Consider the following 16,888-nt stretch of genomic DNA (forward strand, 5'->3'; position numbering starts at 1 on the left):
CCATCTGATGGTTTGTTCCAAACTGTGCTGGTAGCTACATCTTCCTCTGTCTTTGAAAGTACCTGGGATATCGATTTTTTTTTTTCTGAACTTAAACATAGCACAGCGCTGATCATAGCACAAATTTGGCTGTCTTGTCAAAAGTCACAACATTTAGAGAAAATGAAGTGCCAAGATGATTAAGTTACAATGTAGGATTCTATGCATGCTAAACCATGGAAACTGTATGCTACAGAAGAGCTAAACAATCTCAACAAATAGATCAGATCGAAGCTGTGGAGTAATGGTACATCTACTTGTGAATAGTGGTGGACAATTAAACAACAAATTGGGGTTGGAGGCTCCCGGAATACTCGCAGAGATCGAGGAACCCAGCATGTCAGTTCAAGAAAACAAGGCAAGAAACACTGTGATCATCTTCAGCCAGAATGGAATGAACAGATCATCCAATTTGGCCATCTTCCTCAGGTCTCCAGCATCATAAGTACCAGTCTTCAGACATGATATGAAGATCTGACTGAAGGCGCAGGATTCTGTGAAGAGTAATGGCCCTGACAACATCTTGGCAGCAGTACTGAAGACTTGTGCTCCTGAACAAACTTGTTCCTGGCTACAACACTGGCATCAACCTGGCATTGTGGAAACTTGCCCAAGTATGTTCTGTCTACAAATAACAGGGCAAGATGTTGTCAACAGTGGTATCAAGTAGTGGCATATACCTGCTCACTGATGCTCTCAGTTTGGGGTCCACCAAGATCAGTGATTCCAGATTTTAATGCAACCTTGGGCTAAAACTAGGCCCAAACATCTTCAGCTGCATTATCATTGACTTTTCATCCATCCTGAGCTCAGTGGTGGGAACGCCCACTGATGGTTGTGTAATGTTCCACACCATTTGCAACATCTCAGATAGTGAGGCCATTCAAGCCCATATGTAGCAAGAGCCAATGTTCAGGCTTGGGCTGCTAAGTTGCAAACAGCATTCACATCACACATGTGCTAGACAATGCCTATCTCTAACAAGAGAGAAATGAACCACTTCCCCTTATTATTTAATGATAACACTATTGAATATCAATACAATACAATATTGCAGCATCTGGGTGAGCAAAGGCTGAAATTGATGGTCTTTTCCTAACAGGCACGTTAAAGTGACCATACTAAAAAAAACAGTATGTAGCCAGAGTAGACCTATAGTAAAAGTAGATCACAAATAAAATTGTAGTTCTTTCATGGCATTCTTAAACAAGTAAGCATTACACTAGAAACCAAGAAAGGGTGACAAAGATGATGATTGGGCAAACAGCGACAGGATGTTCTGTGGCTGATCACACTCCCATATCTCTGATATTTTCTGTGATGGTTGATTTGTAAAGCCAAAAAGCTCAGAACCACTTTTTTCACTGGTTTGAAATGACTCCAGCAAATGTTTCAAAGGCAAGTTGGTAGCTTCATCTCCCTCTGTAAAGCACCTTTCCTTTGCAGTCTCTATGTTTGTGCAGAAAAGAAAATGTAACACTGCCACCGGGAGTTTCACCAGGCACAAGATCTCTGTGTGGAGTTTCTCAAACTTTGAGTAGATTTAAATAGTTGGGAAGCTGTTTACATCCACTAGGATAGTAACCCATTGTAATTAAATCATGATAAATTCATACAAATCCACTGAATCTCCTACCAATAAAAATCCCGAGGATTATCATTGACCAGAAATTGAATTGAACCAGCCATATAAATACTGTAACTACAAGTGTAGGCGAGGTACTAGGAATTCTGCAGTGACTAATTCACTTCCTGGTTCTGTAAAAGCTGTCCACCATTTGCAAGCCACAAGTCCTTTGTTTATGATTCGTGAATGCTTTTGGAATAATTAAAATGGGAAGTTTAAAGCTGCAAATTGAAAAGAGGCAATTCAGTTCCAAACAGAAAACGACTTGTAAGCATAAATGGAAAATTGTACATGCCAAAATAGGTCCACTCTGGGATTCTCAACTGGTTTAAGGTTTTTGCAAAGACTTTTAGCTCGGGTTGTGGGTGAGGTTGTTGACTTGCTCGCCGAGCTGGCTTGTTCTCGTTCAGACATTTCGTCACCATGCTAGGTGACATAATCAGTGAGGTCTCTGATGAAGCGATGTTGTTCTACTCTGCTTGGAACTTATACTATTTGGTCCGTTATGGTGAGTCGTGTCATTTCCGATTTAGATCTGTATGGATTTGTATATGGGGTCCAATTCTGTATGTTTGTTGATTGCATTATGGGTTGAGAACCATGACTATAGGAATTCCTGTGCGTGTCTAAGTTTGGCTTGGGCTACTCTGGTTATGTTGTCCCAGTTAAACGGATGGCCTTCATTGTCAGAATGTACTTATATTAAGGAAAGTTCATCATGCCATTTGCTGCTAGCTGATGTTTGTGTGATGGCTATTTTCCTACCTGTCTGTCCAATGTAATGTTTGCGGCAGTAGTTGCATGGTATTTTGTAAATTGTGTTGGACAAACTTATAGAATTGGACCCCATATACAAACCCATACACAACAAAACCGGAAATGACAGTATTCACCATAACAGACCAAACAGTATAAATTCCAAGTGGAGTAGAACAACATCGCTTCATCGGAGGCCTCGCTGATGATGTTACCTAGCATGGTGACGAAACAAAAACAAGCCAGCTCGGCGAGCAAATCAACAACCTCATTTTCAACTGGTACTGTCAACATTATGGGCAATGTTTCATTCCCTTTCTATTGGTGACCTGTATATAACCAATCTCAGAAAATAATAAACACCTTTTACGTGTTGATTTCAATCTGTGTATGAGGTTCATGTCTCTGACATGGAGTTCAGTTTCTGAGCATGGAGGTGCCTATCTCTTAGGGGGAGTTCAATCTGTATGATTGAAGTGTCTGTATCCTAAATTGTATCAAAAAGTCACATCTTAATGTCATTGCTGACTCAAGTCCCTGATTTGGGATATCTATAAGGGTCCACTTTGACATCAGAATCACAACAACAGTCACAGACCCTTCCCTAGGTCCTCAAGGAGTCTGTGAGCCTCCCCAACCTTACCCCTACCTTCCTGTTTGAAGCACGACAGAGGATTTAAATATGAGAGCAAAGTTAGAGCTTAAATTATAAAAAGTAGCATCATGGATAGGAAACAGAGAGTAATGGTTACTGGATGTTTATTTGGGCTGGAGGAAGTTTGTAGTTGAGGTCCCCAGGGGTCAGTTTTGGGACCCTTGACTTTCCTGACATATATTCATGAGCTAGACCTTTGTGTACTGGGGACAGTTCCAAAGCTTGCAGATGATACAAAACTTGAATGTATTGTGAACTGTGAGAGCACAGCATGGAACTCCAAAAGGAGATAGCTGGGTTGGTGGAATGGGCAGACACATAGTGAATTAAATTCAATGTGGAGAAGTGTGAGAAGAATATATTTTGTTGGACAAAATTGGAGAAGTAATATAAAATAAAGGGGACAAATCTAAAGGGGTCCAGGGAGCAGAAGAACCTGGGTGTGCATATGAGTTAATCATTAAAGGTTACAGGGCAGGTAGACAGGGCATTAAGTAAAACATACAGTACCTTTGACTTTGTTGATGGGGGCATGGTGTACAAGAGATAGGAAGTTTAGAATCATCATAGAATCCCTCAGTGTGGAAGCAGGCCATTCTGCCCATTGAGTCCACAACAACCTTCTGAAGAGCATCCCACCCAGACCCCAAGTTATATTGAACTTGCATGTGGAGGTGATGGCCCAGTGGTATTGTAACCAGACTGTTCATCCAAAGACCCAGGTAATGTTTTGGGGCTCACGTCAGATGTTGGAATTTGAATTCAATTAAAACAATATCTGGAATTAAGAGTCTAATGATGATCATGAATCCATTGACGATTGTCAGGAAAAACCCATCTGGTTCACTAATCTTACTTGGTCTGGCCCACATGTGACCCCAGACCCACAGCAATGTGGTTGACTCTTAACTGTCCTCTGGATGAGTAGGGATGGGCAACAAATGCTGCCTGGCCAGTGACACCCTTATCCCGTGAATGTATAAGAAAAAAAAACAAGACATTAGTTCATCCATGACTGGAGTATTGCGTTCAATAAAGAAGGGTGTGAAGGCACTGGAGAGAGTGCAGCAAAGATTTGTGGGAATGAGTCAAGGGATGACAAACTTTAGTTGGGAAGATAGATTGGAGAAGGTTTCCTTAGAGAAGGCCAAGAGGAGATCTGATTCAAGTCCTGAAAATCAGAAAGGATCTTGACAGAGTAAAAAAGGATGAACTGCTTACCCCCAGTAGTGAAAGGATCATGAATGAGAGGGCACAGATTTAAAGTAATTGGCAAAGGGGGCAAAAGAGATAGGAAGATAAAAGCTTTTTATACGTGAGTAGTTAGGATCTGGAATGCACTCACTGCCTGACAGTTTGTCAGTAGTAGGTTCAATCAAGATGTACAAAAAGCAGAAAGATTGTTACCTGAAAAGGAAGAATGTGCAGGACTACAGGAAGAAGGCAGGAAGATTGGCCTAAGTGAATTGCTCATTAGGAGAGCCGATGCAGACATGATGGGCCGAATGGCCTCCTTCTGCACTCTAATAGTTCCATGAAGGTTTGAATCTGGCCCACAGATCACCAAAGACTAAATTACTTTCCATAAAAAGTGAGCTTTCCCTAGTCTATCTTATTCCATCAATGTAGAAAGACTTTATGAAGATGCAGGCCGTTCAGCCTACAAGAGTAAGCTACAGACATAAACCAACCCCGCATCCCTTTAAAAGCAGTCTCGTAAATAATGTCAACAAAAAATCATTCTGAAATGCTTTTATTCTTAACTGAAACGTCTGTTTTGGCAGTGATGTGCACCAACTGCAATGGTTATTGTCAGTGATGTGAGACAATCAGAGTAACACCAGTGGGAGAAATTGAGACATAGCTACCAGCACATTACACCATATAACTCCTTCCAGTTACTCTTCTCTAACATGCAAACAGGGTCTAAAGGAGTTGACTTAAATATCATTATGTTGTACACAAGGTGAGACACTCAGCACACACTGAAATAAGCTGCAGTGGGGACTTTTAAACACACGCCACTCCCTTAAAATTCTGATGACGGAATCATAGAATCTTATAGCAAAGGAAAAGGTCATTCAGCTCCTTGTGCTGGAATTTCGAATGAATTATCCAACTGGCCCCATACCTGACTTTTTTCCCAACTGCATGTAATTTTTATCGGCATATATGACCAATTTCCTTTGGAAAATTAATAACTGACACAGTTTCACCATCTTTCCGGGCAGTGCGTTACTCCACTAAATAAAACACATGGTTTGCACACAGACTTCTCATATCAAACCTCAGGTCTCACGTGTTTTCCTGATCCAGAGGTTCATCTTTGAGCTCCTCTTCCAAGAGCCTCCTTTCCTTGACTGCTGACCAACTTGTTCTCTTCCTGATCTCGTGCTGAATTTCCTTTGGGAATTTTGTACCTTGTCCGTTGCGTGTAGAGGAGATTTTTGCAGAAAAGCCGAGGGATGTTTCCATTGAACAAAAAGATGGCCAAAATTGTTGCTGTAATAGAGAAGACTGGGTAGAGTCAGATCGATTAGAGTATGAGTGAACCACAGCATCATGAGTGCATTTGGGAGTTGTCAGCCTTATAAATCATTACAAGAACCTGTCAAGCAGATCACTTGTCTATGATGACTTGATCTATCCATTATCCACTGGAAGTGTAACAATTTAACCTGTTATCGAAAAGTTGCTCTTCCTTGTGAACAAGGATCTCCCACTAATCAGTTTGTGTTCCCCATCTAACCCACAAGAATCACTTGGAATCTAAGTAAATTTTTCTTCTTTTCTGCTACTATTTTCCCCACTCCTGATGGTGCTGGGCAGTTCCAGTACATAACCTAAGGCCACCCCTCTGATCCAGCTGTTCACCCATACAGAAACGTGGTGTTACTGGATGGTGATCAGAAGTGTGAACCCAGACTAATCTTCCGTTCCTAGCCAATGTCACTGAGCCCACATGTAATTCCCATTATTCTAACTGGGATCAGTAAATACAGCTCATGGCAAAGATCAACTTGGTAAGTGTGGCTCAGTCTAATGTAACCAGCAGTAAGGCTAAGAGCTACATTTCTAAAGGTGCCTCTGCAGGGATTATTACTCAGTTGGAACTTACTTTTTGTGAAGGTTCAGAAACAGGTTTGTTCAGTGGCTCTCTTTTCCACTTTATCCATCAGTTATTGACTACTTTTTGGATTTTGCTCCTTATTGTTTCTCTAGTATTGCAAATAACGTGACTAAAGCACATATTATAAGACGACATATGGTAATAGTCTGAAGTGTTGGCTATATAGCAGTAATTCAGTTACAGAAACATTAATAGGACAGGTGCATAATCTCAGAGATAGAACAATGCAGCTACTGTTGCACCTATGTCTGAAACACCATCAATGCAAAGCAGGCATGTGAATGATGCATAATATTAAATTGTCATTGCACAAATCAACAGTCTAGTTGGATTAGCCATTAAGAGAATAGCACTGATGCACAGAGCACTAAAATTTGGGCTCTTAGCCTTCATGAATGAGGAAGGGGATTGCTGTTACTCACCAATGAATGGACTGAGCCAGTAGACCAGCATGTATTCTGACAGTGTATTTCCAGAACAGTGGAACGTGGCTGAGAATGCAAGTGCTGGGTTAAACAGAGCTGTTGTGTATGGGCCAGCTGCAGGGGAAAATCAAAGTAACAGATCACAAAGCAATAAATCCAACTCCCTCTCAGAGTCTGTCATAGGGCATGGCTAACATCGCCAACCATGATGTGGAGGTGCCGGTGTTGGACTGGGGTGAACAAGGTCAGAAATCACACGACACCAGGTTATAGTCCAACAGGTTTATTTGAAAACACAAGCTTTCGGAGTCTCACTTCTTCTTCAGGTGTTAGTGAGAGAGGTAGAATCAGACACAGGATTTATAGTAAAAGATCAAAGGGTCACACCACTGATGAGGATGTACTAAACAAACCTAAGATGCTGTTAAATCTTTAATCAGTTAGAAGGTTTTAATTGATTAATATGTATATGTAAATCACTGAATTCCTTTCAAGTCACTGTCCTGAGAGAACTAAAGGTTTTATCAGTGTAAAAAAGAGGTGACATTTTCGGTCAGACAATGCATATTAGGTGTGAGATCTTGTTTAGAAACTGTGTCTTAGTTTGGAGTCAGACTGGTTTTATTTCTGAAGTGGGAATTTATAAAACTCCACATTGACTGTCTATAAATGGTGTGCTTTTTGAATAAAATAAAATGTATCTGCAAATACAAATTCACCCAATAGATTCACGTGTGTGTGTGTGGGCGGGGAGAAAGAGAGTGGGTGTGTGTATGTGAGGGGGGATGAGAGTGTGTGTGTGTGTGTGTGTGTGTGTGTAGTGGGGTGCATGTGAGCGGGGGAGAGTGTGTGTGTGAGGGAGAGAGAGAAAGTGTGTGTGTGAGGGAGAGATAGTGTGTGTGAGTGAGAGTGTGTGTGTGTGTGTGTCTGTTTGTGTGTGTGTGTGTGTTTGTGTGTGCGCGCACGTGAGTGTGAGGGGGGAGAGAGAGAGTGTGTGTTTGTGTGTGTATGTGGGGTGTGTGTGAGAGCAGGGGGAGAATGTGTGTGTGCGAGGGAGAGTGTATGTGTGTGTGTGTTTGTGTATGCGCGCATGCGTGTGTGAGGGGGAGAGTGTGTGTGTGTGTGTGTATGTGGTGGGGTGCATGTGAGCAGGGGGAGAGTGTGTGTGTGAGGGAGAGAGAGAAAGTGTGTGTGTGAGGGAGAGAGAGAGTGTGTGTATGTGTGTGTGTGTGTTTGTGTGTGTGTGTGTTTGTGTGTGCGCGCACGCAGGTGTGAGGGGGGAGAGAGAGAGTGTGTGTTTGTGTGTGTGTATGTGGGGTGTGTGTGTGAGCAGGGGGAGAGTGTGTGTGTGTGTGTGTGTGAGGGAGAGTGTGTGTGTGTGTGTGTGTGTGAGAGCAGGGGGAGAGTGTGTGTGTGTGTGAGGGAGAGTGTATGTGTGTGTGTGTTTGTGTATGCACGCATGCGTGTGTGAGGGGGAAGAGTGTGTATGTGCGCGTGTGCGTGCACGCGCTTGCAAGGGGGAGAGAGTGTGTGTGATGTGTGTGCGTGTGAGTGAGCGAGAGTGTGTGAGGTGTGTGTGCGTGTGTAAGCGTGAAAGTATATAGTGTGGTGGGGTCACCTGTAGTGTGACATGAACCCAAGATCCCAGTTGATGCCATCCTCATGGGTACGGATCTTGGCTATTAGCCTCTGCTCGGCAACCCTGTATTGCATTTGTCTGATCTAAAATGTCACTTCTTCTTTACACTGACAAAATCTTTAGTTCTCTCAGGACCGTGACTTGAAAGGAATTTGCGATTTACATATACATATTAATCAATTAAAACCTTTTAACTGATTAAAGATTTAACAGCATCTTAGGTTTGTTTAGTACATCCTCATCAGTGGTGTGACCCTTTGATCTTTTACTTATAAATTCTGTGTCTGATACTACCTCTCTCACTAACACCTGAAGAAGGAATGAGCTGCTAGAGGAGGTGGGTACAATTGCAATATTTAAAAGGCATCTGGATGGATACATGACCAAGAAGGGTTTAGAGGGATATGGGCCAAATGCTGGCAAATGGGACTAGATTAATTTAGGATATCTGGTCGGAGCAGACGAATTGGACTGAAGGGTCTGTTTCCATGCTGCATAACTCTGTGTCTCCATCTTCTTGAATGTCTGCCACTGCTTTTCTTACGTGTAGGCTATTTTCCCAGTTTACTTTAGCCAACCCTGTCTTCATTTACATGCCTTGTAATTACCCTTCTTTAAGTTCAAGATATTAATGTCAGATCCACATTTGTCACCCCTCATACTGAATGTGAAAGTCTACCATTCTTGATCATTCTTACCTGGAGAATCCTTTACGATAAGGTCATTAATTAATCCTGTCTTATTACATACTACCAGATCTGAAGTGACCCACTCCTTGCTTGTTTCTCAAATGAATTGTTCTGAGAAACTGTATTCAATACACTATGAATTCATCCTCCAGCCTACTTTAAACAATTTGATTTGTCCAAACTAAGATAATTAAAATCTCATTGTCATTGCAGGTCCTTTCTTGGCAGACCAAGGTATACTTTGTTGTACAGTGTAGCCTCTATCAGGGCCTTATAAATCAGTCCCACTGGTGACCTTTTCTTTTGTTATTTCTTATCCCACCCTGAACTGATTTTACATTTTGATCCTCCAAATTAAGATCACTTCCCAAAACCGAAGTCATTCTTTAAACCACTTCTTTTTCCCTTCTTCCTGTTCTACCAAAATGTGAAATCTAATCAAATATTCAAGACCCAGTTCTAATCCCTAGACAGCCATGATCCCGTAATGGTTATCACATCATATTCAGACAATGAGCCTTTTATTCCATTTTGCTTTTACCATTTTACCCCCACTATTTGCTTGTGCATTCTTATGTCTGTACACGTTGATTACCGTAGTCTCTATGGCTATCCTGCTCCATTCTTTGTCCTTTCTCTTCAACTTTCCAAATCTTTGCTCACATGAATGATCTCGCCAGCACCAGTCTACCCCACTATTTAGTTTGAAACCCCCTCTCCAAGCCTAATTAAATGACTCACCAGGACTTTGATCCCAGTGCAATTCATGTGAATGTCATACCAAGAGCAGCTCTCTCCTTCCCCAGTACTGGTACCATTGCCCCTTGAATTGAAACCCATTTCTTCTTTGCAAGCCGTGCATTCAACTCTGATCTTATTTACCCCATGCTAATTTGCTCATGGTTCAGTTAGTAATCCAGAGATTATTCCTTTCTGCTCCTGCTTTTTAAATAAGCACCTAGCTGCTCATATTCCCTGAGTGGAAGTCCTTTCTAAGTCCTACCCACGGTGTTGCTCATTTTCATGTGGATCCTTCTTCCCTCAATCCTAATCTCTCATAAGCCTTAAGAAGTTGTCCTTAACCCTGGCACTGGGAAGGCAAGAGCGCTCAGGATTTGTGCCCTTGAGTGAAAACAGTAGTTATCTCCACAATTACATTGTCCTCTCCTACATTACCAGCCTCTCCCCACCCCACCCCCCATCAAACTCCCCCAAATTTCTCCCTGTAACATGGTCAGTTTGCTCACCCTTCCTGTTTCCAACCCCACAAGTTACAAGAACTTCAAATCTGTTGGAAAACTGTATGGTCTGCAACTCCTCCAGTGCTACCTTATACATCCCCATACTGTGACAGTCACAACTGCCTGTCCTCAGAGTGTGGCTGTCTCCTGGAACAAAATGCCCTGAGTACCTTCACACCCTCCATTTCAGTGTCTGAAGCTCAGACATAAGCTCATTGGTTCTAAACTGAACTGCTTTGAGCTGAAGACAGCCACTGCCAAAGTGGTTGCTGTGGATCACACTATCCAACAGCTTCCCCACCTACTACAGATGCAACACAATGACGTGCCACCTTATGCCATGTTTTGTTACTAACACAACTGATAAACGGGGACCGTGTCAAGTTTTGTTTTCCTCATATTATTGCAACAATTCTGCAACACAGCTGAACAGGTTGATTAAAAATGTCTATGTTAGACCCGTTATGAATTCACCGTAAGTGGGTCGATGAGGAAATCTTCTGCCTCAAAACAGTGAGAGTGAAGCTGGAGATGGCAGGGAGTAGACAAAGTATCAATGTTAGGCTCGTTTCTAGCCCATCAGGTTGACATTTCTGTCGCTATCACTTGTCTTCGTTATCACCATTCCACCTCCCTCCTGCCACACCAGGTCCTACTGCCCCATCGACATCTGTTAGTTCAATTTCTTCTGCCTACTCTCCTATAATCCCATTGAAACAAAAACTAGCCATCTCCCACTCCAGCCTTCCTAGATCTCATTCACTTGTCCCACTACTCTTCCCCACCTCGCAGGATTGATGACAGCATGATAGTTATTTCAGGTCAATATCGCCGTGATCGGCCATACAGCAACACAATCTGTCTTTCCACCTTCCCAGAAATTTCCCTTCCCACCCTCCAGCCTCCTATGAAGAGGTAGACGGGAGGCAGTTTTCAGAAACTCTCACAATAAATCGTGGAGGGGAGACCCACCTACATGCACCAGAGCAGTGATGGTCAAAGCTTTAGACAGGATCCTGTATCTGAGAGCTGCTCCCTCGACCTTCATCAGCACCAGGTGGAAAAGGCAGGCACAAGAGGCTTCGACAAAGGCTCCTTGGCTGATGGATGTCTGGATCGCTGAGCTGCACTCACTCGCCATCATGTTCTGAATAAGGTGCAAATCCGTCAGCTCCCAGGACCAGTACCTTTTCACCGCTGTGTTGGCTAACTGTGTCCCTGCAAACTGAGCCAAGATCTTTACAGCGCTGGCCACCGCAGGACTGTTGGAACGGAGAAATTCCTGTGCTGTGACCAGGGGATTGGCCTCAGCTCTGTCACACGTAGCCTCGTGGACTGAGGCGAGGAGGAACAGCAGGGTTATAACCACATCCATCCCAAACCCACCCCCCCAGGGCCCGATGACCACCAGCATCCTGAGCTCAAACCAGCAGGAAGCCAGCTGCAAGCAAGCCAGAAACTCAGCCATAATGTTGGAGTAGATCCAAAGCGACAGAATCTTTTTGGAAGTCCTCCTGATCACCTCGCAGAAAGCCACAACAGCAAAGAAGTACCCGAAGGAGACATTGAGTCCAGCCATGGTTTTACTCAAGACCTGGCTCCCTGTGGCTCCAAACACCTTGTCACTTTTTTTTTCAAACAGCAAAGCGTACATTCAACATAAACTCAATGACATGATAAATAAGTACACGTGTTCAAAGCAGAACCAAGCAAAAGCTGGTCAATGATCAACCAGTGCTTACACCAGCAGTGAATAAAATCCAACACTCAACTGTAAATTCATCCATCTATAAAGAGCAGAAGACCTGGGTTCAAGTACCACATGCCCTTAAGTGTGTCATAATATATCCAAACAGGTCGATTTGAGGTATTTTTTTAAACTTGCTGCTTCCCAGAGTAGATTATCCGCCCCAAGTACATTTTTTAACAATGTCCTTCCATGTGCAAACTTTTGAATTGGAATATCATCCAGGGTATTAACAGGGCAACATTAAGCACAATGCTAGGGGACTGAGAAAGGGAGAAGGGATTCAGGACGACTGTACATTACTGCTTTCTGGAAGAGGCAGGTGTGCAGCGGTGCAGAAATAAATTACATTAATAAAGCTGCATTTAAATATCCCAAGGCAGTAGCACAAGATGATACAAAGCAAACTTCTGTTGGAAAAGTGTGAAATTTAAAAGCAGGTCAGACAGCCTCTGTGAGGTGAGAAATGGAGTTATAACATTTCAAGTTAGCAGGGTGTAAGAGGCAAGACAGAGCAGGGAGTGGGACAGCTGTATTGTAGAACACCTCTGGTCACTCTATACATGACATTAAACTTTCAGTCATTTGTTGTTTTGATTCTCTCCCATTCTGACCCTTAGTTTGCTGAACTGTTCAAACGAAGCTCACAAGTCTACAACCTCCTGGATCCACAATAGCATTGAATAACTCAAAATGCTGCCGTATTTTCATTCTAGACAATTAATGATCCTGTTATTGACAATCACGGCTCCTCTAGATTCTTTTCTTTATCTGTCCCTTCACCATCCCCTTGCACCATCATCCCTTTTTGTCATTTAATGTTTTCTAGTCTTTCACTTTGTCTCTGACCATCAGTTTCCTTTCCTTCTCTCTCTCTTTCCGTGTCTTTGTACTTGCTCCAAACTGGTTACATCTCTAACCTTTCCAGGTTTTGATTATCTGAAATCTCAACTCTGTTTCTGCCTATGCTGAGGAACATTTTCTGTTTTTCTTTAAAGAGACATGAGGCAGGTGATGTTAGCAGAGGTAGAGTTTGAGGACTGTCTTAAAGGAGGGGGTGTGGGGAGGGGTGGAGGGGCAGAGAGATTGAGGGAGGACTTTCCTAAGCCTAGGGTCTCGATAGTGGAGGTGTGAAGGGGATGAGGACCAGGCCTGAGCTAAGGAGCTGGGTTCCACTAACACTGGCCTTGGTTCACCTTGCTGTGGGCTGGCCTCAATGGAATTCACACGCAAGTCACTTGCAGTTAAGCCTGAGTTTTCCAACCTTCCAAGCCTGCTTTGTGGAGCAGGATGGGGTAGGGGGCTCAGTCCCATCCCTCTTCCTCCTGCACAGTTGTCTTGGGCTGTGCTCTTGCTGCCATTGAGTTGATTTGATTTGATTTATTATTATTGCATGTAAATACAGCGAAAAGTTTTGTTTTGCCTGCAACACGGGCAGAACATAGCATACAAGATTATCTGATGATTGCATAGAGCCGGGGATACAAAGTTACGGCTGCAAAGAAGGTGCACAAAAGCACGTGAGATTTGAAATTTGAGCGGTCCATTCAGGAGGCTAATAACAGCGGGGAAGAATCCTGAATCCGTTGGAATGTGTGTTTAAGCTTTAGTATCTTCTGCCTGATGGAAGAAATTGGAAGAGATTATAACCGGGGTGGGTGGGACGGCATTTGATGATGTCCGCTGCCTTTCTGCAGCAACGAGAAGTGTAGGTGGAGTCAATGGATGGAAGGTTGGCTTGCGTAATGGTCTGGGATGTATCTGCAACTTCCTGTAGTTTCTTACGGTCCTGAGCAGAGCAGTTACCGTACCAAAGCTGTGACACACCTGGATAGAATGCTTTCTATGGTGCATCAGTAAAAGTCAGTGAGGGTCCTTATGGACATGCTGAATTTCCTTAGCCTCCTGAGAAAGAAGAGGTGTTGTTGTGCCTTCTTGACCATCGCATCGATGTAAATGGTCCAGGTCAGACCGTTGGTGATGGAGTGACACCCTCGACCATCTCCACCTCAGCTGCAGATAGGGGTGTGCCCTTCCCTTTGCTTCCTGAAGTCGATGCTCAGCTCTTTAGTTTTGGTGACATTGAGGGACAGATTGTTATCTTTGCACCATGACACCAAGCGTTCGATCTCCTTTCTGTGTTCTATCTCGTCATTGTTTGGTATCCGGCCCAGAACGGTGGTGCCGTCAGCTAACTTGTAGATGGAGTTCAGACGAAACTTGGCCACACAGTCATGAGTGTACAAGGAGTGTACAATGTTCTTTGTATCTGCCCAAACTCAAACAGCATCCCCCAACCTTCCCCAAATAAAAAAACCTAACTCTCATCCTCCAAACACCACACCCCCTCCTCAGCAGAGACAGCCAAAACTCTCATTCCCCAGCATAACCGTTTGCCTTGTCCCCAAACCGGTGTCTGCCTATAACTCTCCCCATCTGCGTCCTCCACTCATACTGCACTGCTCCCTCTATCACTCATATTTGCTGCTGATGGGGTTGGCCAGAGAACCATCCGTGTGGTCTGCAGGTCACCTGCCCTGGATGAACCTGCATAGCCCAGAGATGTTACAGTAACATTCCTATGATCTGGACCGAGTGCCTCCCATCTCTGGCATTAACATTTCTTCAGCATATCTGGAGTTCTGGCGAATAAACACAGTTGGCAAGATGAGATTTAATATTAAACCTTCAGCTGTTTGATTTCCCACCAGACCCTTAGGACAATAGTTGCGACTGGATTTGCTGCTTTCCATCAATCTAACTTGTCTTCTTTTGATTGGTTTACAAATAATGAGCAAGATAGTTTGGCACAGTTTGGTGGTGGGTTGCTTTGTTCAACTTAAGTAGAATAAATCCTCCTTACAATGATGGTAGGTCTGTTTTACGCTGACACAGCACTGCATCACAGCTTATCATCTGTTTCGAAAGCTAGACCACTTTCAGATGTCCGAAACTTGGTATTATTCCTGACTTTTCAGAATCAAAGAATGAAGAAATGGGTATAGAATATTAATCACTGACACAAGGTGGTGCATTCTTTATCGTGCACAGTCTGTGGGGAACAGTGTCACAAGAAACTTATCAACATCTTAACTGAACAATCCGACTCAAATGCACTATCTGGTAGTATATTCTAGCTGTTTTTAAAACTCTTTTGCAATCCTTCCTGTGAAATCGAAAGAAGGAACAGGCTGTAAGTGACAAGTGTTGAGAATGCGATCCCTGACCCTAACAGCCATCACACAGTCAACATCTCCTTCCATTGGATAAGTAATCTTGCTTATGACCAGTTTCAGTTTAGGCAGTGGGGACCACAACAAGCAACAGTTTTTATCTGGAATCAATGATTCTACATAATTACCTCAACTTTACAGCATTGGGTGCTGAAAAAAAGTTAATTTCCAAAGCAGATTCTGCGGCTGGAAGCAGTGAGTCTGATTTACCATAAAATACAGCTCACACAGATCAAGCGAGGAGCAATATCGGTGGGTCAGTGAAGGTGACCATGCCATATTGTCAAAGGAAGGTAGTTAAAATGTGTGACACCTCTCTGAAATGAAAGTGATAAAATCAAGCAGCAGGTGCTAAGATCTGTACTAGACCGCCCAACCATGTGGTGGAGGCATGCTCAATCGAGGCATTGAAGAGGGAAATAGATTATCGCTCGGAAGGAACATAAGAACTAGGAGCAGGAGTCGGCCATTCGGCCCCTCGAGCCTGCCCTGCCATTTAATAAGATCATGGCTGATCTTTTTGAGACTCAGCTCCACTTACCCGCCCACTCACCATAACCCTTAATTCCTTTACTGTTCAAAAATTTATCTAGCCTTGCCTTAAACACATTCAGTGAGGTAGCTTCAACCGCTTCACTGGGCAGGGAATTCCACAGATTCACAACCCTTTGGGTGAAGAAGTTCCTCCTGACCTCAGTCCTACATCTGCTTCCCTTTATTTTGAGGCGATGCCGTCTAGTCCTAGTTTCACCTGCTAGTGGAAACAATCTCCCTGCCTCCACCGTATCTGTTCCCTTCATAATCTTATATGTTTCTATAAGATCTCCCCTCATTCTTCTGAATTCCAATGAGTATAATCCCAGCCTACTCAGTCTCTCCTCATAATCCAACCCTCGCAACTCTGGAATCAACCGAGTGAATCTCCTCTGCACTCCCTCCAGTGCTAGTATATCCCTTCTCAAGTAAGGAGACCAAAACTGCACACAGTACTCCAGGTGTGGCCTCACCAGTACCCTATACAGCTGCAGCATATCCTCCCTGTTTTTAAACTCCATCCCTCTAGCAACGGCAGACAAAATTCCATTTGCCTTTTTATTTACCTGCTGCAACTGCAATCCCACTTTTAGCGATTCATGCACAAGGACACCTAAGTCCCTTTGCACAGCATCGTGCTGCAATTTTTTACCATTTAAAACATAGTCCATTTTGAAAGGGTGAATGTCTAGCAAACAAAGGTGGGGAGGTGGTATGTCACCGGGTCACTGGCTGCTTCAGTGAATCTGTTCAGACACGATGGGCTGAATGGCCTCCTGCTGTGCCAAAACCATTTTGTGGTCCACACAGGTTCTGTGTCAGTACACCTGCTCGACACGAGCACCCTCATGCTTCTCTTCATCTTATCCTTTCAATGTGGCACTCTCAGGGTTTAATCAGGTCTCCCTGAGACAGAGATAACAAGGTGTAGAGCAGGATGAACACAGCAGGCCAAGCAGCATCAGAGGAGCAGGAAGGCTGACGTTTCAGGTCGGGTCCTTTCTTCAGAAATGGGGGAGGGGAAGGGGGTTCTGAAATAAATAGGGAGAGAGGGGGAGGCGGATAGAAGATGGATAAAGGAGAAGATAGGTGGAGAGGAGACAGACAGGTCAAAGAGACGGGGATGGAGCCAGTAAAGGTGAGTGTAGGTGGGGGTTTGGTCAGCCAAGGGAG

The 16,888-nt window shown here is 43.6% G+C and overlaps 1 protein-coding gene across 1 annotated transcript; it reads right to left on the reverse strand.

Annotated features, from left to right (window-relative positions):
- Nucleotides 1-4,814: 4,814 nt before the first annotated feature.
- On the reverse strand, nucleotides 4,815-11,827 carry aqp12 (aquaporin 12). The gene is made up of 3 exons (XM_020511124.2): nucleotides 11,174-11,827; nucleotides 6,630-6,746; nucleotides 4,815-5,579 (listed from the first exon to the last, which is right to left on the reverse strand). Exons 1-3 carry the CDS (start codon nucleotides 11,778-11,780, stop codon nucleotides 5,398-5,400), a joined length of 906 nt encoding a protein of 301 aa, XP_020366713.1. The 5' UTR covers nucleotides 11,781-11,827; the 3' UTR covers nucleotides 4,815-5,397.
- Between the last annotated feature and the right edge of the window lie 5,061 nt (nucleotides 11,828-16,888).

Source organism: Rhincodon typus, chromosome 13 (assembly GCF_021869965.1).
Source record: "Rhincodon typus isolate 14 chromosome 13, sRhiTyp1.1, whole genome shotgun sequence".
In the NCBI taxonomy this organism is placed as follows: domain Eukaryota; kingdom Metazoa; phylum Chordata; class Chondrichthyes; order Orectolobiformes; family Rhincodontidae; genus Rhincodon; species Rhincodon typus.